The sequence below is a fragment of the Sphaerodactylus townsendi genome, linkage group LG04, assembly GCF_021028975.2.
Source record: "Sphaerodactylus townsendi isolate TG3544 linkage group LG04, MPM_Stown_v2.3, whole genome shotgun sequence".
NCBI lineage: Eukaryota > Metazoa > Chordata > Lepidosauria > Squamata > Sphaerodactylidae > Sphaerodactylus > Sphaerodactylus townsendi.
This window is the reverse complement of record NC_059428.1, coordinates 18,536,926-18,563,747: the sequence shown is the minus strand read 5'-3', so window position 1 is coordinate 18,563,747 and position 26,822 is coordinate 18,536,926. Positions and strand designations below refer to the sequence as shown.

The 26,822-nt window shown below is 45.4% G+C and overlaps 1 protein-coding gene across 5 annotated transcripts in view; it reads right to left on the bottom strand.

Annotated features, from left to right (window-relative positions):
• The window catches only part of FAT3 (FAT atypical cadherin 3), a 484,297-nt gene that overhangs the window by 81,075 nt on the left and 376,400 nt on the right, over window positions 1-26,822 (bottom strand). For all 5 annotated transcript variants that reach the window (XM_048492351.1, XM_048492353.1, XM_048492352.1 and 2 more), the window contains 4 exons: window positions 22,442-26,515; window positions 11,306-11,502; window positions 10,817-10,970; window positions 7,184-7,417 (listed from right to left, as the gene is read on the bottom strand). In XM_048492351.1, the coding sequence (XP_048348308.1) occupies window positions 7,184-7,417; window positions 10,817-10,970; window positions 11,306-11,502; window positions 22,442-26,515 (4,659 nt within the window). The remainder of the gene's footprint in view (window positions 1-7,183; window positions 7,418-10,816; window positions 10,971-11,305; window positions 11,503-22,441; window positions 26,516-26,822) is intronic.

The following is a 26,822-nucleotide window of genomic DNA, read 5'->3' as shown; positions in this document are numbered from 1 at the left end:
ACCCCCCAGCAAAAAAAAGATTGGGTGTCACTTGCTGCTGAAATCCTACTCACCCCGTGAACTCCTTCAAGAGATGTAGCATCAAAGCCACCGACTACCACCAAGCCTACTCCTGAGTAACACATACCTTGGAGCCCACCGTTTTTCTAAACTAAAACCTCAGTATTCGGGTTAAATGGCCGTGTTGGCACTTTGCGATAAATAAGTGGGTTTTGGGTTGCAATTTGGGCACTCGGTCTCGAAAAGGTTCGCCATCACTGCTATAGTCCTTTGCCTTTCTATACCTTTTTAAATGACTTAAAGCATATTCAGCTCGATCTGAGCCCTTTTCAGATATGCTACATCTCTTGAAGGTTTTGATTTGAAGCAACCGTGCAACTTTTCCAATGGGTGAATCACGACCCTAGCAAGGTTTTCTCAGAAGCAAGCCCCATTGCCAGCAACCGAGCTTACTCCCAGGTAAAGGATTGTGCTTTAGTTCTTCGTGTGAAAATCAGTAGGGTTTAACAGCACTTAACAGGGCTACCTACACTGCTTCCCCAAATCTGGGTCTTAGGTTTAATGCTAATAATCGAGCCCAGCAGCCCAAGCCAGCCTAGATGTGGGGGGGGGGGGGGGGGCGGCACTCTGTTTGCATGTTCAACTTGAGGGAATTTCGAACTTGGTGGGTGTGATGAAGTCACTGATAGCTCACTGGTGACCCCCAACCATAACATTATTTGTGTCTCAGTTCCTAAGACCATCGGAAATATGTGTTTTCCAATGGCCTTAGGCGACCCCTGTGAAAGGATCATTCGCCCCCCAACTGGTTCTGTAGGCTAATGAAGTCACAAACTATACAAAGGATTGGGGGGTTGGGGGGTTTCCGGGCTGTGCGAAGGATTCTGTAGTAGCCGAAGTGCCATTTAGAAGGCATTACAAACCTTTACCAACTGATTCAGCACCCAGTCAGATGACACAGGCTGCCAAGGCATATATATATATATACTGGGCCCCAAACTGCCTTAATGCTAGGGCCTGTTCTTCAATCAAGCAACTTGCTCTTCACATTTCATAGAAACACAGAGCTGGAAGGGACCTCAAGAGTCATGTAGTCCAACCCCCTGATCAATGCGTGAAATTCACATCTACCTCTCCCGCACTCCCCCAGATAAGCAGGGGAAAATCCTGAACAAAAATGGTGCTTTCTAAACATCAGGCAATGCTTATAAATATTTGCAGCAAAACACCCAACGTGGCAAGTACCCATGCCAGACATCACCTCCCAACCAGGAACATGGTAAGGGGTATTGTTTGGATTCAGCCTTCTCAGAGATGCTTCTGGTGTGGAAGGACCATAGCTGAAAACCTAACCCTCCTAAGGACCCTTATTTCAAAGGTTATCCACATTGGCTGCCCTTCATTTAGGGTCCTCGTCCTCTGATTACAACACCCAGGAGTGGAGAGAGGTCTGCTAAATTGATACGAGAAACCATCTCAACCAGCTGCTAAATGTTAATTTTGTATGATGAAGTCAACTAGGACGGAACGGAGAGCTCCAATTGCCAAGTCTCCTTCCGCTGCAGTGGGGCAATTACTCGAAACCTAATTAAGCAGAAATGCCAAAACGAAGTCATGTATGTTGCCACGTTGTTGTCATCCGCGCAGCCCAGCGGTGGGAACCGTCGCCGCGAACACAACGATGCCTCGAAGCCAGCGATTCCCTGCTCTCCATGGTGATTTGCAGTATCTGTGGCCCTATTGTTTGAAAGCAGAAGCTACGAGCCTGACATTAATCAGACACGCCAGAACTACTGATCTCCCTTCCAGGCATGCTCAGTTAATTTAAAAATTTGTGACAGTACTTCAGAGGGTTTTTTTTTAAACGACGGCAGAGAAACGTTGTTTAAAAAGACAGATCAAAAGCCAAGCAAATTGCATTTGTTTTCAGCTTGACACATAACAAGTGGAATAGCCACACCAGAAGGAACTGGAGGACGTATTGTCGAAGGCTTTCACCGCCGGATTCAATTGGTTGTGGTGGGTTTTCCGGACTGTGCGGCTGTGGTCTGGTGGATCTTATTCTTAACGTTTCACCTGCATCCTGTGGATGGCATCTTCAGAGGTGTATCACAGAGAGAAGTCTGTCACACACTGTCTGTTACACTCTGGACACAGTGTATAACACACTTCTCTCTGTGATACACCTCTGAAGATGCCAGCCACAGATGCAGTTACTGTTGAAGGCTTTTACAGCTGGATTCAACTGGTTGCTGTGGGTTTTCCGGACTGTGTGGCCATGGTCTGGTGGATCTTGTTCCTAACGTTTCGCCTGCATCTGTGGCTGGCATCTTCAGAGGTGTATCACAGAGGGAAATCTGGACACAGTGTGTAACAGACTTCCCTCTGTGATACACCTCTGAAGATGCCAGCCGCAGATGCAGGCGAAACATTAGGAACAAGATCCACCAGACCACGGCCACACAGGCCGGAGAACCCATAACAACCAACCAAACTGGGGGATTCCCTCTTCTGCAGCCACGTTTATAAACAGTAACAGTAAGAAGAAAACGCGGTGCTTTCTAATTGCATTTCGAAAGATCAGGCCATTCTCCGAGGAACGGAGATTTTTTTTCTTACACACTTTCCCGAGATACATCCAGGACAATATCACCCAGCCTCGGAAAAGTCATTAAGGATTAAATGGTATTTAAATGATGATGTTACCATTTACTGGGCTGATACACCCAGGATATATTTTTGACATTCCAAAGTCATTAAAGTATGTGGCATTTAAATGATGATTTCATTATTAGCTAATTTGATACACCTAGGATAGATTTCTAGCCATTCAAAATCCATTACTGATGAAAGGCATTTCGGTGATGGCTCTATCATTCGTCAATACTATTATTTATTTGCACAGCCGCAGTTCCCATTGGCCCCAATGGGAGATAAGGCACTGGTATGTCATAAATCTAGAGTAGCTCCGATTTTTACAGGTCACCGAGGATCTGGAAAGATTCATTTTCACTCCTTTTCAATATGGCCACATATTGCCACAAGGGATACCCATTATTACTGGTCTGAGATGTAATGAAGCTTGAGTTGGATCCTGAGCTGTAATTCCTCTAATGTCGCCAAGAGGTACCTCTCGAGTCAACAGAAGGCCCTTACATTATAGAAAAATGGAATCTAGGGAATGCCACCCCTTGAGCACACCATATTACAAGTCTGGGATTCTTTGAAATGTGGATTTTTTTTCTCTTGGTGTTGAGAGAAAGTACACCTAATTGCAACAAAGGACAAGCCACATGGGATGGCTGTTGACCTCAAGCAGAGGCGTAGCTCCAAGGGGACGGGAGGCGCAACACATTGGGCACGCGCCCCTGTGGTGGTGTGGCGAGGGCGTGGCAGGGGCATTCCGGAGCGGGGGCGTTTGGGGGCAGGACGGGGGTGGAGGACGCACCAGTGCACTGGGTGGTTTTCCCCGTTGCTACGCCTCTGACCTCAAGCCATGTTCATCTGCTTTCCAGAGGCATCACACACCGTTAAGTGCTCCCAAGCTACTTCTGACTCAATGGCAACCCTATTGGAGGCATAATGCTCGATTCATTCAGCACAGCAATGCTCGAATCAGTTTAACTTAAACTAGGCTCTTTCTAATTATCCTGTCATGTTCAAAAGTCATAATGGGTAATGGGTGAGGTTTCGGATCCTTGTCCTGCTTACATATGGGCCTAATTCTCATGGGGGTCATAAACCTATATCTTTGCTGTACCCCTTCTGCTCAGTGGTAGAGCAGTGTACACAGAAGGTCCCAGGTTCAATCCTCAGTGCCCCCACTTAAAAAGGATCAGATACGAGGTGTTATTAAAAACCTCTACTGGAGAACAGCTGCTAGTTCATAATAATGACCTCGACAGACAAACTATGCTCCTTCTGTTAGATAGCCCATCCACAGCAGACCGACACAGCTACCCTTTCAACTCACTGCTAAGAAAGACTGATATAGGCCAGTGACGGTGAACCTTTTTGAGACCAAGTGCTCAAATTGCAACCCAAACCCCACTTATTTATCGCAAAGTGCCAACCCGGCTTTAGTTTAGAAAAAAACGGTTGGCTCCCTCTTCCTCCGCCCCACCCGCTCGAGCAGGGGCCAGCCTGCTGTAGCCTCCAGCAAGTCCCGCGTGCACTGCTCTGTGCCTCTCTAGCATCTCTGCCTCCTCTGCACCACCACCACCCTCCCCCGGGCAGCAGCCACCCAGAGCACAGGCACCAAGCACACCAGCCGAGATTTTTCCGCCCCCCCCCCCACATGACAAACTCTGTGTGCGTGTGCCTACAGAGAGAGCTCTGAGTGCCACCTCTGGCACCAGTGCCATAGGTTTGCCATCACTGGTATAGGCTGAACCTAATCACAACTGGTTTAAACCACATGGATGCTGCTTCACAGAATAGCTATCCACAGGGTAGGGGCAACTCTGCATTTATGCCACCCCTTGTACCTTATCAATTCGAGCATTTTGATCCACTAGAGATGTATTTGCTGGGCCAACGTACAACAGCTTCTCTATTGAACTACTGGCTCCCTGAAATTTTTGTAAAATAGTGACGGTATTGTTATCCACAATACAAAATAAGGAAAACACCGTATAAGTCTGAAACAATATCAAAGGCTCAAACTGACAATGTATAAACACCTGCCTCCAATTATCTTCATTTCTCCTCCACGGCATATCAGCACGGTCTGGTCTCGGTATTGTTTCAGTATTGTTACGTACACAGACATGTGTTAAAGACTGATATCAACAGAAGCCATAGTGGCACAAATGTACCAGTTTCTGAATTAGGTATTATCTCTCATTAAAAATGTCTGAACTGTGACTGACAAGAGCCATCAATGGACCCGGGGCGTACTGCCCAGGGGGACATAGAGGGTCAAATGTCCCCAGTCCCCCACACCCCTTCTCCTCCCCCCCCGGGGGGGGGGGGGGTCTCAGATAATTTCAATTTTTCTTTCTACACTGGAAAAAAGGTATGGAAAGTCATGTATAAGTTTACTTTGCTGAGGCTTCATGGAACAGCATCAGTTAGGTTGACTTATATATATTTGGCAAGGAGCAGCAGTGGCATAGTGTACTTTTAAAAGAGCAGGTGTACTCTAATCTGAAGGAACCGGGTTTGATTCTCCACTCTGCCGCCTGAGCTGTGGAGGCTGATCTGGGGAATTCAGATTAGCCTGTGCACTCCCACACACGCCAGCTGGGTGACCTTGGGCTAGTCACAGTTCTTCTGAGCTCTCTCAGCCCCACCTACCTCACAGGGTGTTTGTTGTGAGGGGGGAAGGGAAAGGAGTTTGTAAGCCTCTTTGAGTCTCCTATAGGAGAGAAAGGGGGGGATATAAATCCAACTCTTCTTAAACACCCCCCATGGGGAAACCGGAAAAGTGTTTCCCCTGACCTCCACACTTCAGGATTTCAAAACAAGACAAAACACAACCCCAACAACTTTTGAAAACTAATCCTTCGAAGCCGCCGACTATCCCCCAAATCGGCTTCTTTTCCTCTGTTCTGTAATAAACATAACCTTTTAAAGCAGATAATAAAACTAAGTACAGGGCATGTTTGCAAATTGTAGGAGTGGGTGACAGCTTCATCTCTTTGCTACAGAAAGATTTATAGCTGTATTAACAGAGTGCTGAATCAAGAGATCTCTCGTTTAATATCTGCATATCAATACTGTCATGTTTCATTACTAGCATCTGGCAATGCTGGCGTTTGACCCTAATAGCTAATCAGCGTGGAGAATTGCAGATCGGCAGGTCGAAAATTATAGAATGAAAGCTGCAATTCATGGCTGTATTACTAATCATTACCATAAAAGCTGCTGATATCTTTTTTTTCCCCCTTGCCCATGGGCAGAGCTGTTTTGTTCTGACACCGATTGTGTGCTACGTGGGATCAGAAACAGAAGAGAACAGTCGAACATAATAGTAACACTGTTTGCATTTTAAAGTTTAAGAAAGTCTAAATTTGAGAGCTGAATTTCAGATAGGGTTTTTTAAAAGTCATACTAGCTTAACGCAGGTGTCACCCTGAACTGGAATTAAACTCTGGTTGGCTGTGATGGCCGTGAATTAGGTTTGCTCTGTCATAAGCACATAAGAAGAGTCCTGCTAGATCGGACCGGAGGTCCATCTAGTCCACCATCCTGCCTCACAAAGTGAGTTCCTCTGGATGTCCTTCGTAGGCCTTTTCTGCACGAGCCAATAAACACGGGTTAAGGGCGGGAAAAAATCTGGGTTGGGGGGGGACTTCACATGGATCCCACTCCTAAAGCGAGTCCGCTCCGTGTTTCTCCCACCAACCCGGGTTTTTCAAGAATCGTGTTATGTGAGGCTATGAGGCACGTTAGGCGGCTGCAATCCAACAAGAGGATCGCAGTCCCCAGCTCCCATCTGCAGAGTCACGCAGGGACAAAGGGCTGTTTCATGGCCCTGGGGGCCAGTCATGTCTGCCCTGGTTGCATGGCTGGCTGTCCACAGGCCAGCATGAGGATGGGTTCATGTAACCTGCCTTACACCTGTTTTTATTGGCCCATGCGGAAAGGGCCTTACTTCTCCTTCTCTTTTCATTCAAAGTGCAGAACAGGGTGAACTGGAAACTGTTTGACCTCACCAGCTGGCCTTCTTAAACCAGAGCTGACACTTGACTGAGAAACCCAGGTTATCGAAGGCAAAATAACTCCTTGTCCAAACGCCCTCATTATGACCTCAAGGGCAACAGTAGTTCATTTCCACACTTGGTACAGGAAAGGAATGGGAAAAGGATGAAAAACTAAAGGTCTGTTGGTATCACAAAGAAACCCCCATTCGTGCCTATTATGCCAAGCTTAAATTGAATTTCAATTTAGGGTGATACCTGAATGTATAACCTGAATCATAAATAATTTGAATCGTTATTGTTGCAGAAGCTAAGATTTCAAAATATGAAGTATATTTGCATTTAGTAGTTCAACATTCTTCACTGGGCTTGGACAATTTGAATTCCAGGTTTTGTAAGTCACCTTCATTTCAGTAAAGAAATACCAGGGAAATTAGAAAGAAAAATGAAGGGAAGAGGGAAGGCAAGAATGGGTTTTGCCAAATTCCAGCTTCTTGAGAAGAATTCAGTTAGGACAGTTCGCTGGCTTATCCACTTACCGACATCAGGGTCATTGGCTTGGACTCTTGTTAGCAGAGCTTTAGTGGCCGTGTTCTCATAGACACACGCCGTATAGTGATCGGAGGAAAAGGCTGGAGGATTATCGTTGACGTCCTCCAGAATAAGACGAATTTCGGACTGACAGAATCGGCCTCCCCCATCGCTGGCCCTTGCGATTAGGTTGTAAACCGGGATCTTCTCACGGTCTAGCGAAGATGAAGTTTTCAATTCCCCTGGAATATATTAAGTGGAAAAAGGTGGGTATGGAGACATAATGAAATGCAACAAATTACAATCCGTTTGTGTCGGCAACGAAAGCTGCAGTACCAGTAGACAAGGTAGGTATCCTGCCTGCCCGGAGGACTGGTCATGCATAAAGAAGAATAAAACCTATAGAAACATCTTTTAAAAACAGCCCAAGGAAGATTGAGAATGCTCTGAGAGGGAGGGAATGTTAAGGGTGGATGACAACCAATTACAATGATTTATTTTTAAAAGTCATCTATAGTCTTGCTTGTTTCCCTGAAAGGTGAGCAACAGCAAATGTATCAACAGTAAATAACAATACCTATATAAACCAGAAAACCAAGAACTGATACTCCTGTTATTAAATAATAATAATAATAATAATATATAATAATAATAATAATAATAATAATAATAATAATAATAATAATAATAATAATAATAATTATTATTATTATTCCCCAGTCCCTGCCTCTCTGCTGCATAGCTATGGAGGGGCACAGGGACGGCAGCATGGCTGTAGAGGTCCATGCCTGCCAAGATTCGTAGCTATGCAGTGGAGGGAGGTGAGTGGAAAAAAAGCATCTCTGTGCAAAGGCGCACACCCCGGCCAATGGGCTCACTGACCATGGGCTGACCATGGGATGCGAACGGCCCAGGGCTACGACAGGTTCATTTATCCTGCTTGCAACCCACTTTACATTTGCTGTGTGGAAAGGGCCTTAGAGAGGAGATCTGGTGTGGGATGAATTTTCAATTTGCTCCCCTCCCACTCCCATGATGCTCTGTGGGGGCCCTTTCTCCCCTAGTTAATAGCAAAGTGGCTGGCCCTTCCTACTTTGATAATGAAAGCAACAAGACTAGCTTATGAACAGACAAGGTAAGGGCCTCAGTGTACTCGGACAGACTTCCTTGGTATATTGAAAGATATTTTGTGAATGGATCAAAAGAAAAAAGGAGAAAAACTCAAAATGGCCAGAAGAAGGCTGAAAATACTATAGAAGGGATGACATATTATTGGAAAGTCAAGGCAGTAATGATTACATCATAGCTGGCCTCCCTATATCTATCTAGGATTATTTTTAGTTTATTTGATTTTTGTGTATTTTCAGGTGTTTATTTGTGTTGATTAGAACTTTATTAGGTTTGCTTAATGTGTTATTAGATTTGTCCTTCCTTAGTTAGTCACCAGGTGGTGAATATGATGTATTAGGGCATTTGTAATTTTAATGTAAATTGGATTGTTTCAATACTTTAGGTAATTAGCCACCCTGAGCTGACTCCAGTTGGGAGGGGTGGGATAGAAGTTCAACTAATATGCTACTACTACTACTAATAATAATAATAATAAAATGTCAAGATCTGAGAATGGAAGTTAAGAGATTGTGGCTCAAACCAGCAATTGTGGTACCAGTGATTACTGGCCTACTGGGTGCCATACCAAAACACCTCGGACAGCACTTGAACCATGCTGATAAAGTCTCCATCTGTAAATTATAGAAGGCCATGTTGCTTGGATTGACACATATACGACACCATTACACATTACCGATGTGTATGAAGGCCAGCTGAAGATGTGGTGGCTGTGATTTCATATAACGATGATGATGATGATGATGATGATGATGATGATGGAAGAGACATCTTTTGCTTCCCCACCCCCACAAATCCTTTGCTTCTTTCCTCCCAACCTTTCAGATGTACAATAGTAAACCTCTGTTGTGTTTACTCTGCTATTTCAGTCCAGACTGAATATATGAAGCCTTACAGCAAGCCAGCCTTTGTTTGCTTAGCTTAGTAATCTCTCCTCTGTCTGCCAGCAGATCTCCAGACTTGCCGGGAGGGCTGGCATCACTAAATCCGGGGCTTCTGGCAGGGCCCACTACCCTCTCCCCCTTCACCCACTCACTTGCTAGTCCACCACCACCCATGTCCCCAGATGTTTGCACTGCTAGTGCCATTGGGAAAAGGACAGTGGAAATTGGTAGTGGGAGGGTTAGTGGGCAGAGGAAGGACACACAGGTGTGTGGAGGGTATGCAGGTGAGTGGGAAAGAGGGGGTGAGATGAGGGCCTGGGGGTGAGCAGAGGAAGAGAAAGAGAGACCCTGAGAACTCTCCATCTGTCTCCCCCCTCGCCCCCAGACGTGGAACTGGCACTAATCTCAGGCAAGAAAAGCCCTCTCTCTCATCTCATCTCCAAGATTTAGCATGGTGCACTGATTAAGAGCAGAGGACTCTAATCTAGAGAACTAGCATAGATTCCCCACTCTTCCACATGAAGCCTGCTGGGCGAACTTGGGCCACAGTTCTCTCAGAACTCTCTGAGCCCCACCTACCTCGAAAAGTATCTGTTGTGGGCAAAGGAAGGGAAGGAGATTGGAAGCCGTTTTGAGACTCCTTACAGGATAGAAAAGCGGACTATAAGTCCAGACTCTTCTTCTGTGAGGTAGTGTGGCAGGCTACCCAGTATCGCTGAGTTTGTTTCCCTGCTTCTCCATATTAAGCCTGCTGGGCGATCTTGGGCCAGTCACAGTTCTCCCAAGAACGCTCTCTCTCAGCACAACCTGCCTCATAAGGTGTTGGTTGCTGGGAGGGGTAGGGAAGGTAGCCACTTTGTAAGCCACTTTGAGACTCCTTAAAGGTAGAGAAATGTGAGGTATAAAACCAAATCTTCTTCTGTATCTGGAGATATCAGGGGCTGAGATCTTCTGTATGCAAAACATGTGCTTTACCACGAAGCCATGACCTCTCCTCTATGCAGACTGCTGCTTTCCCTCATCCCCTCAAACAGTTATTTCATTTTCTCTTCAACTTACTACAGATATGTGGAGGATTCTGCCTTGAAAACAGCACTACCCCCGACTTTTCATTTTTCTTCGCATCAAGACATAGCTACGCTCTAGGCCAGAACCACAGATTTATGGAGGAGAAGTCGATCTATGGCTACCAATCTTGATCCTCCTTGATCTGAGATTGCAAATGCCTTAGCAGACCAGGTGCTCTGGAGCAGCAGCAGCAGAAGGCCATTGCTTTCACATCCTGCACGTGAGCTCCCAAAGGCACCTGGTGGGCCACTGCGAGTAGCAGAGTGCTGGACTAGATGGACTCTGGTCTGATCCAGCAGGCTAGTTCTTATGTTCTTAACCATACAATTTGCTCTCACATAGGTCTTATGAGAACTAGCAGTAATTTCTGTTACAGAAATAATTAAATGCTGAAGGACACATGTTACTGCTCAGAGTCAACTGTCACTCCACTGATACTGTACTGTGTGAATGTCCTTATGCCCAGAGCCCTTCGGGGATGGGGCGGTATAGAAATCGAAAGAATGAATGAATGAATGAATGAATGAATGAATGAATGAATGAATGAATGAATGCTCTTACCAGTTTCTGGATCTAAGAAGAACTTGCTATTCCCGGCGCCGTACAGCGAATACCGAATTTCACCGCTGGATCCAATGTCCGAATCTCTGGCGCCGAATTTAAGGATGACTTTATTCGGTGGGATATCTTCAGGAAATATTGCTATGTATGTAACCTTAGGAGGGAAAAATATCAGAAAGAAGCAGTAGTTCAGAAGGGGATTGTATTTGTCTTTAGAAAAGTCACAAACATAGTTTCTCACAGTTACTGTTAGGTGAGCTCAGTTCTCAACTGAAATTGGAACTTGCAAACGGCGGGAGAAAAAAATCTGTTGCGTTCCACCATAAAGATGTAGTAGGATCTGCACAAGCACAAGCAAACGTCTGAACGTCTGGAGGGCGGGGGTAAAGTATAATTTTATTAGCCATGCTGAATGATGCCAGTGAGAAAAGGAGGGACGGGAATTTAGCAAAAAAAAATATAATACATGAATCCGCCTTGCCAACTAACCTGATCACAGACAGGGCTGTTGTCATTAACATCGGTGACTATCACTTCAACTGCAGTCTGAGTTACAAACAGCCCATCAGTGGCTGTAATGTTTAGAAGATAGATGTCCTGTTCTTCTCGATCTAGGGGCCTCTTGACGTAAACCTTCCATTCGTTCTGAACCAGGCCGAGAGCAAACTTCCCTTTGGGGTTCCCTCCTACAGAAAGAGCAGAAAAGAGAAAACGGCAAAGTTTCTGAGGCATTTCCGTGTTAATGCTTGTACTATTCCTTCACTTGAAGTCCTACTACGATCATTCTTACTATTTTGTAAAGACCTCTGAACACAGGAAAGGCCTACAAATAGACAAATAAATTCACAGACTTCCGTGAAAGAGCCCTGTCCATCTTTGGAATATTGTCTACAAAGAGAGGGGAAAGACGGATATTTATTTTTAAAAAATCAAAATGAGTTGTATGTTGATGTTTTGAGCTCAGTAATCGTCTTAACAACTAAAACAAAGCTTCAGCGGGCAAAGGGTTTTGGGAAAACATCATTTAGATACTTTTCGGTCAACCTGTCTTACCTGCTTTGGATATCCTGTTTGATAAACACAGTGCAGAAATAGAACAAAGTCCCTCAACTTGTTTAATGGCTTGGTCAGGTGGCACAAGACTCGCATGCTCTGCTGGGACTCATGTGAAAATCTACCCCCTTCCTTGGAGTAAAGTATAGTTAGGATTCCCTGTTTACCAATCTTCATGCTAACCATGGTTAGCTCGAATCAGAGCATGCAAACTCTGTTCTATTCATGGTTCTGGTTTATGTTTTGTAGCCAATTATGGCTAGTGTTTAAGCCATAGTACTAACCACACAGACTAATCATAGCTAGCTAAAAATAAAAAGGAAGCGTGTGATCTAGTTTTCATCTGGGGAAGAAGGAAGAGTATATGAAAACGGTAGGACAGTCTTGGCCTCTTATTTATTTAAAATATTTACTACCCACCTTTCTTCCTTCAGGCAGCTTACAATATTAATAAAATATGTAAAATAGATTACATAAAAGACACAAAACCAACATTCAACATCACAACACAGGACTGTTTTGACCAAACACAGTCCTAAACGAGACCAGGTTCAACCGCCTCGTAAAGATCAGAATTGAGGGGGCTAGGCGCACCTCACTGGGGAGGTGGTTTCATAATTATGTGGTTGCCACTGAAAAGACCCTGTCTCATGTATCCACCAAACAAGTTTCTTTGAAGGTTGGGACAACCAGGAAGGCTTCTCCCTGTTATTTTAATTCCAAGGCAGGAACATATGATCCCCAAGGGGGTAGGGCGGGATATAAATCCAGTCATAAATAAAACAAATTCAATAATAAAAAAGACGGTCCTTCAGATGCTCCAGTTCTAAGCCATGTAGGGTTTTAACCCAGTTATGCCATACTGAGGTTAGGAGAATGAGTAACACTGCATCTGCCCCAGGCTACAACTGAAAGAGGCCTGCACAGTTCTCCTCGGTTTTTTAAAACAATTCCTGAAAAGAATGTACTTCTCTAGACCATTTTGTTTAGCCTCGTTTTCTCCTTTTGTCACTTCCCACTTTTCACACAGTCTTTCCAGTATCAGCCCTTGCAAAATGTTACAAATGGATGACTTCATGTCAGCTAGCTAACAGTTGTTTGGCCAAATGTGGTTACCCGACGGAGACAACGGTTCGAAACACCTGCATCTCCTGCGCGAGAGTCAAAACGATCACCTCCCAAGACCACAGAAGCATTTGAAGACAAGTTGGAGACAATCTCCGTGTTCATCTCCTCAATCAAACACAAACTGTGCATGATCAATGTCCTCCCCTCCTTGTGACGAGACAATCGTCTTCCCGCTTCGGTCTCGAGAGAGGATGTTCGACAACCCCGTCGCTCTTGTTATCAAGACGATTTCATTAGCCGTTGATTATGCAATCAAGCGAGTGCAGCAGGTTCCATTAAGGAATTGTTTAATGAAAGCTTTACCAAACCATGGTATTGTTTTTTGTATTCATTACGAGACTCGTTTGGGTCGGCGTGGGTGTGCAGCCTGCATAACGCATGAGGATGCGCCAGTCTTAAGTAGACCTAACGAGAGAGGTCGTTTAAGGTGCAGCTTAAAGATAAGACCAACAATTAGATCAAATTAGATCCAAACCAGCGAGGAAGAGAGGGGAGGAAGCCTCTTGCCTTTTCGTTACAGCGAACCCAGGACACCAAAGCAGGCAATATTGCTTTTCTACACCATTAAACTGCATGGTGACAAAAGCTACTTCGAATTCTTCTCTCCAGCTGTCTTCTGAGAGGCAAATAAGGCCATTTCACACACCAGGGGATACAGGGAATTAAAGGCTGTGCCAAAATAGTCCTGGTTGTTAATGTTTCCAGTGATTATTTATGCCTTCACTTAAAATGTTACGTTTGCCTGCCTGCTCACCCATTGCACAGCCATTCGTGATTATCAGCATCTTGTGGGCATCTGCCTCCCCCCCCCCCACTGGCCTCTGGTGTTGTTCTTACACGTGGTGGCAACTGTTACAAATGCTCAAATTCAACAGTGGGGATATCTGACGTGTTACTCCAAAGTCAAAGTTAGTCAGTCGTGTCTCACGAGGCAGGAAGAGAAAATCGGATCTCCCAGAAAAGTATACCTCAGCCAACATGTGTGTTCACTGAATCTACACATTACATATATAGGCGTATGTTTAAAATATCTTTGAGTGTTTCTATAATAACACAGCATTCCCAGAATAGTGGTCCTCTGAACAGTCCTCTGAACTGTTAAATCTTGGAAGAGCCTTTACATACATACCGTATATACTTGCATATAAGTCGAATTTTTCAGCACATCGACTTACAGCGAGTGAGGTGTATTTTAAAAAATATTTTAGGGTTTTTACTTTGTCGGCCTCCAGGGGGCACAGTTTTTAGGCTAACGCAGGGGTAGGGAACCTGCGGCTCTCCAGATGTTCAGGAACTACAATTCCCATCAGCCCCTACCAGCATGGCCAATTGGCTGATGGGAATTGTAGTTCCTGAACATCTGGAGAGCCGCAGGTTCCCTACCCCTGGGCTAACGGCACCAAAATTTCAGGGTATCATCAGGTGACACTCCTGATGATACCAGCTAGGTTTGGTGAAGTTTGGTTCAAGGGGTCCAAAGTTATGGATCCCCAAAGGGAGTGCCCCCATCCCCCATTGTTTCCAATGGGAGACTTCAATATGAAGTAAGATAGGGGCTACCAACTTTTGAGGGTCCATGGCACAGACTAGAACGACTAGAACAAACTTCACCAAACCTGGCTGGTATCATCAGGAAGGTCTCCTAAAGATACTCTGAAATGTTGGTACTTCTTAGCTATAAACTTATTCCTCCTGTTGACAGGCACCCTCAAATTTCCCCCAGATTCTCCCTTTAAATCACCCCCCCCTTCTGAGTGGATATAAAGGGAGAATCAGGGCTTACTGAGTTAGTTTACTATTTTTCTTTGAAATAAATATTCAAAAACATTTAACCTACTGGTGCTTCAATTAATGTAATTTTATTGGTATCTATTTTTATTTTTGAAATTTACCAGTAGCTGCTGCATTTCCCACCCTCGACTTATACGCGAGTCAATACATTTTCCCAGTTTTTGTGGTAAAATTAGGTGCCTCGACTTATACACGGGTCGACTTATACACGAGTATATACGGGTATATATATTTTTACCATAGTCCACACACGTTTCACCTTCTGCCAAACTAATCTGACAAAATAAAAAATGATAGCTGATACCCCAAAGTCATGCCCCTGAGGGTTGATTCATACCTTGTGGTTTCTGTAGATTGTGTCTGGGTTTCCCATCTGTTTTTTTAGTCATATACAAGCAAGAGACCCATATGGTCTCTTTCCTCTTTCCTAAAAGCTCCACAGAGACCAGTTTCCCTAGAGAAAATGGCAGCTCCTAAGGGTGGACTCAATGGCATCACATCCCTGCTCTTTTCTCTCCTCAAACTCCACCTTCCTCAGGCTCTGCTCAGAAATATATACAAGACTTTCCCTTCCCAGAGTAGGCAACCCTATGAATCACAAAAGTAGGTCTGACCCCAAAGGGCCCAAGCTTTCATTTACGGGTGGTGAAGAGTCCTTCCCCTCAGGCAGAATAAGTTTCATTGTCACTATGAAAGGGGTGATTCCACCATTGGGGGCTGGCACATTAATCACAGAATCACAGAGTTGGAAGAAACCCCAAGAGCCATCAGGTCTAACCCCCTCCAATGCAGGAACTCATAATCAAAGGACTCCTGACATTGGCCATCGAGCCTTTCATTAAATATCTTCAAAGAAGGAGACTCCACCACGCTCCAAGGCAGTGCATTCCACTGTCGAACAGCCCATACTGTCAGGAAGTTTTCCCTGATGTTTAGGTGGAATCTCTTTTCCTTCACCTTGAATCCATTACTCCTGGTCCTAGTCTCTGGAGCAGCAGAAAACAAGCTGGTTCCCTCATTCAAACAAGTGAACCCCCCACCTGAATTGTGAGAGGTACCATGAAGTCTTGTGGGGTACCATGGGAGCCAGTGTGGTGTAGTAGTTAAGAGCAGGTGGACTCAAATCTGGAGAACCGGGTTTGATTCCCTGCTCCCCCATTTAGGCCATGGACTCTTATCTGGTGAACCCGATTTGTTCCCCCACTCCTACATTTCTGCTGGGTGACCCAGGGCTGCTCACAGACCTCTCAGAACTCTCTCAGCCCCACCTACCTCACAAGGCGTCTGTTGTGGGGAGAGGAAGGGAAAGAAGTTTGAAAGCCGCCTTGAGTTTCCTTACAGGAGAGAAAGGCAGAATATAAATACAAACTCTTCCTCTCCTCCTGAAAGGCTGGATTGCATTTGACTAGATGCTGTACTAATAATGAGATATAAACAGGGCAATGAGGTTTGGATAATAAAGGCTTCACTCTTCTTTTTTTTAAAAAACCCACTGTCCTCTTGCAGACCTCATTCGGCACTGATAAATTAAATTTTCCACCAACGTATCCACGCTGGTTCTGTTTCCCAAGGGCATTCTAATTAATTCATTTTCAACAGTAGCTTTTAAAAATGGAAGCTTCTTGACTGTACATATTAAAGGATTCTTTAAAATCTGTCGGCAATTTTCTCTTCACATTCTGTTGGAGCATTACAAGATCCCAGCATTAGCTCTGAAAACAACATTCCCTTAAAGGCTAATTTTTTTCAAAAAAAAATTCCTGTGTTTCTGGGGGTTTAAAAAGGCCCTAAGGCTGATTTTTTTCTTTTAAAAAAATCTGTGTTTCTGGGGTTTTTAACTTTGCTTATTTGGTGTTTGAATAACATTTCCCACCCAACCGCCCTCTCAGCAAACGTTACAGAAGTAATCTGAGCTTAAGTAAATGAAGGATAACTGAGATCTCAAATATTTGAAGCACACTTTAGCAAAACACACATAAAACAAAATTAAAATAAAGTATTATTATTATTTAATGTTGTAGCTTTGCCTTAAAATACGATCGAAGTTTCACCGTGAAAACAAATGTCTGCTGGGATTTTCTGTCTCTACTTAAATGGGGATTGGGTCTTATACTGATTGCTACATAAAACAATGCTGGTTATACGCCAGGCCTTCCGTGCTGTGTGGACGCTAGGAAACCATCCGTCAAGGCCTAGTTCTCACCAAGAGCCACTCCACATTATGCTGATTCTGGGTTCAGTCCAGGGGTTGTCAAAGCAGATGTGTGCTGCGAGTCCCATGTTAAAACTTCTATTTTCCAAACGTTTGGGACGCCCACTTTGGATTGGGACCAAGACCTAGCGGTGGCCCTCTAAAAATACCACTTGTGCCACCATAGTGTGTGCCATCTTGTGCCACTTGTGCCATCTCGCAGCCCCACCTACCTCACAGGGTGTTTGTTGTGAGGCGGGAAGGGCAAGGAGATTGTAAGCTCCTTTGAGTCTCCTACAGGAGAGAAAGGGGGGACATAAATCCAAACTCTTCTTCTTCTACTTCTTCATAGAAATTAACATGTTTTCCCAGCAGGACAAATAATAGCTCCCAGGGGCCACCTCAGGTTGGGGGACCAATATTGAATTGGTTTTTATACCCAGCTTTTCTGTCCTATAAGGAGTCACAAAGCAGCTTACAACTGCCTTCCCTTCCCCTCCCCACAACAGACATCTTGGTCGATTCCGCACTTGTGTTATCGACCTAAGTTCGAGCTGTGTTCGACCTAAGTGTTCCGCACAACCACTGGGATCGACGTGGTTTTGTACCAACTTAAGCCCGTATGCTGGTCAAATTCCAGAGCTCCAGTTGGGAATTTACTACTTTTTCAGGGGAACCACGCACCGAACTCAGCTCGATTCCAGTAAAGTCACGGAATCTCTGGTGCCAGAGGTCCCCCATTCCAGTAATCACAGCTAGGTGTTTTGGGCATCGCATGCAACTGGAGGGCCATGCGGCAAAGGGGAATTGTGCCTAATTTTTTTCCTCCTCTTGCTTCTTTCTTGCGTTCGAAGCTGATGGCTGAATTAAAAGCACAAGCGGTACAATTTCCAGCGTACCAATGCTTAAGCAGTAATCAAAAAACGCCACCTTCGTCCCTCCATTCCTGTGGCAATTTTTTTAATAACGTGTGTGGGGATAGACGGAACATGGCCGTAGAACAGTAGCCAATCGGAACAGAGCGGCGAAGAGGCACAGGATGATTCCGCCCTCCGAGCTGGGATCAAGCTGGTTGCAGTGGGGAACAACAATGGCTTCGACCTAGGTTAGTACCCGTCTCAGGGAACTGGGTCGAACCTATTTTACTTGAGTCCGGAATCGCCCCTTGTGAGGCAGGTGCGGATGAGAGAGTTCTGAGAAAACTGTGACTGGTTTCTGGTGGAGTGGGGAAAACAAACTCGGTTTATTTCCCACAAGGGATCATTCCATCATGTGAGCCTCCGCCTGCTGTCTCATGTGATAACATCCAGGCACAAGTCTACCACCTGAGGGACTAAAGGCAGAATAAGTGATTTCTGGCCCCTCACCAAGTCCTTTCATACCAGCATGTTTGGAATTTCCAGTGATTTTTGAAATTTAATTCTCAGGCACAAAAGGACCCAATTTGGAACAAAACTGTGGGGAGAAAGGGTTCAAGCCTCCCCTCTCTCCTGGCACACATACTGCCTGGTGTAGCGGACTCTTATCTGGAGACTCTTATCTGATTTGATTCCTCGCTCCTCCACATGAAACCTGCTGGGTGATTTTGGGCCAGTCACAGTTCTCTCCGAACTCTCTCAGCTCCACCGACGTCACAAGTTGTCCATTGTGAGGGGAGGAAGGGAGTTGGTAAGCCGCTTTGGGACTCCTTACAGGAGAGAAAGGCAGGGCATCAATCCAAACTCTTCTTCTGGTCTTTGAGTCACCCTGAAACTGCTGAGTCAGCAAACTGAGCCAGCCGTATATCTTTCCATTCAGTTGTCTCAGTGTAAGAAACAGCTCCCTCTTGTAGAGTTTCAATAAGACAAATAGTACAGCCTGGCTGGCAGGGTCGTATGATTGAGACTGATGCTACCAAGGATGCTACAATACTAATGCAACAGGGATCAGCAACAAATGCGCAATATCAAGCCATATAGACATACTTTAAGATGATAAAAAGCAGCATTCTGTGGAGATATCTTCTCTGGTGCTCCATCCCCCACCCTTCTGTGATTCCCCCCCCCCCCCCCGCCCCAAGCTCTGGTTGTTGTTTTCTTTCCTGTCTTCCTGTCTCTGCTTTTTGCTGCAAGGCAGCTGCAGTTTCTTCCTTTGGTTCAGCCCCTCCCCGCTTTAAAATCCCTTATTTATGGGATTGGTAGACATATCGCATAATTCTGATGATAATCTCATGAGATATCAGTTGCTATTTTTTGTTAAATTTGCAAAGTGTATGCAGATGTGCTTCTCCATTCAACCAACCCCCCCCCGTTTTTCTTCCTCTAGTTTTGAGATTTTTTTTACAAACGGGTTCCCCCAGGTTTGTTGAAACATCTGTGCTTTCCCAACCTGCCTAAAGCCTAGCTCTGGGGCCGAATTTGGAAACAGATATATGACGTCCTGTCCTCGAGACGGATTTTCCTGCAACTTGTATGTAATTGCTACTCTCTTTGGAGAACAGATTTTTAAACTTTATTCAGAATCACCCCAGTTCCATTTTTATCAATTATCCCTCCTCGCTTGCCTTTTGATTCGGTGATCTGTTTGCTCACCCAGACACTGTTAAGTAAATGGTTCATGCATTTACCGTCTGAAAATGACAGAGCAGTTTTGGCAGAGGGCAGCCAAACAACAGAACTGATCCCAGTGGAATACTCAGGCCTGCACATTGACCTCATTTGGGGATAATCCACAGTCCGGATGTTACACTGGCAAAAAAACCCCCTGCAAGTTAAACTTTTAAAAAAATCAGCAAGACCTTCAGCATTTCCGATTGTTTTAGAAAAGAAATATAGTGGCATGACCATGCTATTACACTCTCCAGTATATATTTCAATAATCAATTATTCCTTTCCCTTTCCCCCTCACAACAAACACCCTGTGAGATAGGTGGGGCTGAGAGAACTCAGAAGAACTGTGACTAGCCTAAGGTCACCCAGCTGGCGTGTGTGGGAGTGCACAGACTAATCTGAATTCCCCAGATAAGCCTCCACAGCTCAGGCGGCAGAGCAGGGAATCAAACCCGGTTCCTCCAGATTAGAGTGCACCTGCTCTTAACCACGTCACCGCTGCTCTCAATCTAAATACTTCTGTTTCAGTGGTGGGATCCAAAAATTTTAGTAACAGGTTCCCATGGTGGTGTGATTCAAACTGTGGCGTAGCACCAATGGGGCTGGGCGGGGCATGATGGGGGCGTGGCCAGGCATTCCAGGGGCAGGGCATTCCTGGGCGGGGCTGGGGCAAGGACGCAGCCACTGCGCCGGTCCTTGGGCGGGAAACAAATGCACGCAGGCGCAGGCTACCACGCACGCCGGTGCACCTCCAGCTAGACTGCTTCAAGTTCTGCGCGCTACTGCTGAGAGGAGGGGCGTAACTAAGGCAAAAATCACATGGCAAAATCACCAATTAGTAACCCCCTCTCGGCACACACAAATAATTAGTAACCTACTCTCGGGAACCTGTGAGAACCTGCTGGATCCCACCTCTGATCTGTTTTCAGAGTGGCACTCCTTCTAATTCTTGATGAACTTACACATGCCAAACCCTGCAAGACAACTGAGTATTATTATCCTACATCCATATCAGAGCGGAAAAACGAGGCCGGCCATCTCGGGACCAGAACTCCTGGCGTTCAGAAGTCAGTGCTGTTGCCACAACCTGAATCTCCATCCTTCCAGATGGCAAATTAAATGTTAATTGCATGGAAATAATAATAGAAAGACTTAATGGCTGTGGAAGATTTTACTTTCACGCCGAACAAGGTCTTACTCCTCCCCCCCCCAAAAAAAAGGATCACAAATGAATTAACTCCCGTGAAGACGGAACTTCTTTGAACATGCACTGTAGCAAATCCATACCTGACGGTGCTTCAAGGTTGCTACCATACTACATGACGCAGATGTTTGAAAAATTTGAATTCATCAGCAGCAATGAGAATTGGGGCCGGCTGCACCCACCAAAATTGAGGACTCCCCTCCCTAAATGAGATTTGGAGCCAAACGCTGCATCAGTTTGCTTGGAACTGATTTCAGTGGGACTTAGGTGCAAGAAACACCTGTGTTAATACCCAGATTTCCTTCATCGAAAGCATGGCATTGCATGCACATAAAAACCTGCCTTGTGGGTCCATTTTCAATAAATCTCCTCACGTTTCTGCCTGCATGGATCTCAAAAAAGAAGCAACTGACAGGGCACAGAATGGAGCAGGTAGGTGGGGTTCAGTTGGCATGTCACGGTTGGACTGGTTTCAATTTCAATATGCAACACAACTCTTAAGATCAGTTAACAGCTCAAGGGGAAGAAAGTAAATCTATCACAAACAGAACTGCCCACTAGCTATTTGTTGAAGGCGTCAATGGCAATGTACGGTCTCATTATTATTATCATTATTTATTTGTTTACAGCATACTTCGGGTCTCCTCTGCATTTAAATTGAGTGTTTTTTGATAATGTTTTCCATTGAGAAACCGAAAGGAGGCTTTTAATTAAATAAAACAAGGCAGTTATAAACTAGCGACTCCCCCCACGATCATGAAAAATGAACGTTGCTCATTTTCTTTGCCTGGTACACACCGCCGCAGTCCTATCTAGGCCGAGCCATCAATCACGAGGTATTAAAGACTGTGGTATCATAACACAGTGTGAAGTATCATATCTAGCAAATCTAGCCACAAATGCGGGTGGAATGCTGGGAGCAAAAACTACCAGACCCCTTTGTCCTCTGTTTCTTTTAGCCACTTGGGATGCTAAGGGACGAGGGGGAAATCATATAACTGAAGCTCAGAACTAAAAGAAGGTTTTGCGGATCTGTACCACGAGACACCAAAGGATTTTGAACCAAGGACTGGGTGGATGGCATGGGGTAGTGGTTAAGAGCAGGTTTGAGTCCCCACTCCTCCTTATGAGCGGTGAACTCTTATCTGGCGAACCAAATTTGTTCCTCTGCTACTACATTCCTACTGGATGACCTTGGGCTAGTCACAGTTTGTTCAGAACTTTCTCAGCCCCACCTACCTCACAAGGTGTCTGTTGCGGGGAGAGGAAGGGAAAGGAGCTTGTAAACTGCCTTGAGGCTCTTTACTGGAGAGAAAGGTGAGGTATAAACCCAAACTTTTCTTCCTCTTCTCAAAGTGCAGGTTGTCAATTGAGGGAGCTGCCTTCCCACTCTCTTCTGTATATCACGCTCAAGTACAAAAATGGCTAGAGGTTAGTAGGGTCCCAGCTCAAACGATCGGCCAATGGTATTTCACCTGGGATTCCAGTCTGGTTCCTCAGTCTGATCAGTAAAGACCCAGCTATTATGAGTCTGCCCTGACTTACTTCTCTGCTCTCCTTTTTTCTTACCTGCTCATTTACCAGCCCGCCTGCCCAACTATCGCCAGCACCCATGTCGCCAAGACCTTCCTTAACTTTCTTTGGAACTCCACCCTCGACAGACATCTTACCTGTGATATGGTAGCTAACTTGACGGTTGACATCAGATGTGTCCTCATCCCAAGTGCTGAGAACAGCAACAACTTCACCCGGCGAGTCGCTCTCTTTCACAGACCCATGGTATACCTCCTGCTCAAACATAGGAGCATTGTCATTGATATCTGTCACTGTAACGGAGATCAAAGTCGTCGACGAGAGGGACAGGGTGTCTCCGAGGTCTGCAGCCACCACTGCGAAGGTGAAAGTTGGGTCTCTCTCATGGTCCAGGTCTTTCAAGGTGCTGATCCAGCCACTGTTGCTATCGATGGTGAACGTCTCGGTGAGTTTGTAAGTCTCCGATTCCGCTAACAGAGAATATGTCACTTGACCATTTGCCCCCCAATCGGCATCGGCCGCTTTGACCTGCAGAAGCTTCGTCCCTATTGGCATCCCTTCCATTATGATGGCCTCATAGCTAGCTGTGTCAAACACAGGTTTGTTGTCATTGATGTCCAAAATTTTAATGTCCACATCCACCGTCAAGACAATGTCCACTTTGCCCAGCTGTATAATTGCTGCAGCTTTGAAGTGAAAAACGGGAGTCGTCTCGTGATCAAGCCGTTTGTCTAGTTTGATGGTGCCTGTGTCTCGCTCTATAAGGAAAACACCATCCTTGTTGTTTTCAGCCAGTTCACCATTCACTGTGCTATAGGTGGCACCTTCATTGGGCAAAACATGCAGAACGTCAACAGTACTGCCTATCAGTGTATCTTCCGATATCGTGAAGGAGTACTGCGGTTGGGAAAACGAAGGTAAGATTGTTTCGGGAGGTAACACATGAATGTACACAGGGATAAGGGAATGCTTTACAGGGATGCCCCCATCCACAGCTTTGACGAAGCAGGAGAGGACTGTGTTTTTTAGCTGGTTAAAATTTCCCTTGGTAACCATCCACCCATTGTCAGGATCGATTTCCAGGAGATCTGCAACGGAAACGGAGGCTTCACTATACAAGGAATAGGTGATCCGTGCGTTTGCGCCATCGTCTAAGTCAACTGCTTGCACTTGGGTGACCAGGTGACCTCTCCCAATGTCTGCTTTGACACTCGCCCTGTATTCCACTGTCATAAACAAGGGAGCATTGTCGTTGTCATCCACCACAATGACCCGCACAGTACAGAAGGTCCCTCTCCCGCCTCCATCGAGAGCTCTCAACGACACGGTGATATCACCTTCTGAAGGGATCTCCCGATCAAGTTTCTCCGTGGTGATAATCTGTCCGTTGTTGTCAATCAAAAAGCGATCCTTGGCAAAATCATTCATAATTGAGTAGCTTATCTGCCCGTATACACCCGAATCCCCATCAGTTGCTTTTACGTGGATTACTTTGGTTCCAGGGGGAGCATTTTCTCGCACCTCGGCCACGTAAATACTCTGTGTGAAGACAGGGCTGTATAAATTAGCTCCGAGGATGTAGATATGAACCTGGGCTGTGCTTGTGAACAACCCGTCAGAGACAGAGACATTCAGACTGTACATGGACTCCATCCTCTGCTTCCGATGGTTTGACAGGGTGATCACGCCACTCTTACTGTCCATTACAAAACTCGTGCGGTCATTTCCAGACAAGATGCTGTACTCCAACCGGTCAAAATCTGAGCTGTCTGCATCAGAGGCTTGGACACAAGTCACAAAATGTCCCCGTGGAGCTAGCTCACTGACATACGATTCATATATCAGCTGGTTGAAAGCCGGAGGGTTGTCATTCATGTCGGTCACAAAAATGCTGACTAGAACTTCACTGCTCAGAGGTGGGAATCCGTTATCTGTTGCCCTGACTTTCAAACTGCATTGCTGCATCACTTCGTGGTCCAGTAGACGGGCGGTTAGGATCAGTCCGCTTGTGCCATCAATGTGGAAATAATCTGTGCTGTTGAACGTGTCCTGGACGATTTGATATTGGATTATTTTGTTATTCTCTGAATCTGCATCTGTGGCGACCACGTGCAGGACAGGAGTGCCAATCAAAGAACCTTCTGTCAAGGTGGCGTTATACGCGAAGAGGTCAAAAATGGGAGCATTGTCGTTGACGTCATTAATAATTAAATCCACTGTGACCTCAGCTCGGGCACCTGTGAGGGCATCGCTGGCTCTCACTGTGAGCTTGAAAACAGGGTTGACTTCATAGTCTAATGGGCTGATGACACTGAGGACTCCGGTATCAAAATCAATGTTGAACTGATTATAAGGATCTCCATCGACAATGATGTAAATGATCCCTTGGCCTTCTGGGCTGGTTGCATTGATGCTCAGGATCGGGGTATGCATTTCTATGTCTTCATTGATGGAGGCTGTGTAGAAAGGCTTGTCAAAAACAGGCATCGCTTTGTTAACTATTGTAATAGGTAATTCCACGGAAGCAGACAATGACGGATTGCCTCCATCTTTAGCGACAACAATAATTAAATACTCTATGTTAGATAAATCAGAGTTAAAGGCTGCTTTTAAGGTGACACTGCCAGTATGTCTGTCGATTTCAAAGTGCCCATAGTCCTCCTTCAGCAGGTAAGATACATCCCCATTCGCACCCTTATCTTTATCAATGGCAGTTACTCGGTATATCAAGGTGCCTGGATCAGCCTCGACTTGCACGGCAGCATAGTATGGAAGCCCTACAAACACAGGAGCGTTGTCGTTGATGTCTTCAATGTGAACTCTGACAACCACCCTGGCAACCCGTAGATGGTCCAGTTCACGGCTAGCCTCAACCACCAGCTCATACAACTCCTGTTCTTCTCTGTCAAACGGGATGCCAGTAGTTTGAATGACACCCAAGGTGGGTTTGATCTTGAACTTGTTACCTGGGTTCAATATGCTGTATTTCAAGGGTTCATTAAGGCGGTTTCCAACAGCGTTGACCATGGCTACTTGTGTGATATTGGTGCTGTTTTCGGAGATGGATGTGGAATAAAGGCTTTGGGTAAAGTGGAGGCCACTGTCCATGGCTTCTTTGACCATTACAGTAACTACAGCAGTGCTATAGAATTTTCCATCAGACACTTTTGCGATGAGCATATAATGGTCTTTGGAAAGGCTGTTGTTGTTTATAGTCAATACACCAGAAGTAGAATCAATTACGAAGTGTTCCATGTTACCTTCAATCAGGCTGTAAGTCATTTCAGGTGGGACTTCCGAATCTGGGTCGGCAGCTTTGAGTTTGAGAACCTCAACCCCAACGTAAGTGGGCAGAAGTAAGATGGTTTCAAACATAGCCTGACTGAAAACTGGAGGGTTATCGTTGACATCTGTTACATCAATAGTAACTTCGACTGGACTTTCGGCAGTAAGCTGTGGATTGCCGCTGTCTCGCACGTGGACGTGAAAATGGAAATGGGCAATGGTTTCATGATCTAAATCAGCGATGGTTCTAATGGCACCTGTGCTGGAGTCCACTGTGAAGTACTTTTTAGCGGTGGACTCGACGATCTGGTAAACAAGCAAAGCATTCTGATTGCTGTCTGCATCTGTGGCTCGTATCACAAGGGGGTTATTTCCTAAACTCCGGACAATACTGTTTACAGGAGCAGCTTCGCTGATGTTGCCTCTATACTGAGAGGAGAGAAAGATGGGAGGATTGTCGTTTTCATCAATGATCTGGACGTTCACAGTGGCATTTGACGCCATTCCCGCCATGTTCATGGCTTGCACGGTAAGCTGGTAAGAAGAAGTGTGCTCGTAATCAAGGGGCTTTTGAGTAGTGATGACTCCTGAGTAGGGGTTTATCACAAAGACTCCGTCAACGTTGCCATCCTTGACCTCGTAAACCAGTGTGGACTGGCTGATGGCGGAGACCATGATGACTGACGTTCCAAAGTCAACGTTTTCGTTCACTTCAGTTTGCCATTCCTTGTGCGCGAATTTGGGGTGGGAATTGTCTGACATAGTCACGGATATGCGGACGATGGCTGTGGCCGATAGTGGTGGGGAACCCTGGTCGGTCACCTTGACTGATAGAACAAATTGGCTCATTGTGGTCAAATCTGGTTCTTTCAGCACTGTGATGATGCCCAGAACTGGTTCAATCTTGAATGTATTCCCAGTGTTCCCTGAAACAGCAAAACAGGAAGACATGTTAAAAGGGAAATTTAAAAATGGAATCAAATTATAGTGTGGGGGCCCACAAAATGGTCAAGGGTGCACAACTTGTGAGCCACTAAACTGAAGACAGATCACCAGGCATGCATTGTGGATCTCAAGGTAAATGTCAACCTAATCTCCCTTTTTTCCCCAGTCCTTAGGGAGGCAGCAAAACCAGAAACTTCGCTGTGCATTTGATGGGCCACAATATTTTATTTATATTTATATATAGTTTGATTTGTAGGGTGCCCTTCCCCTGATGGGCTCAAGGTAGCT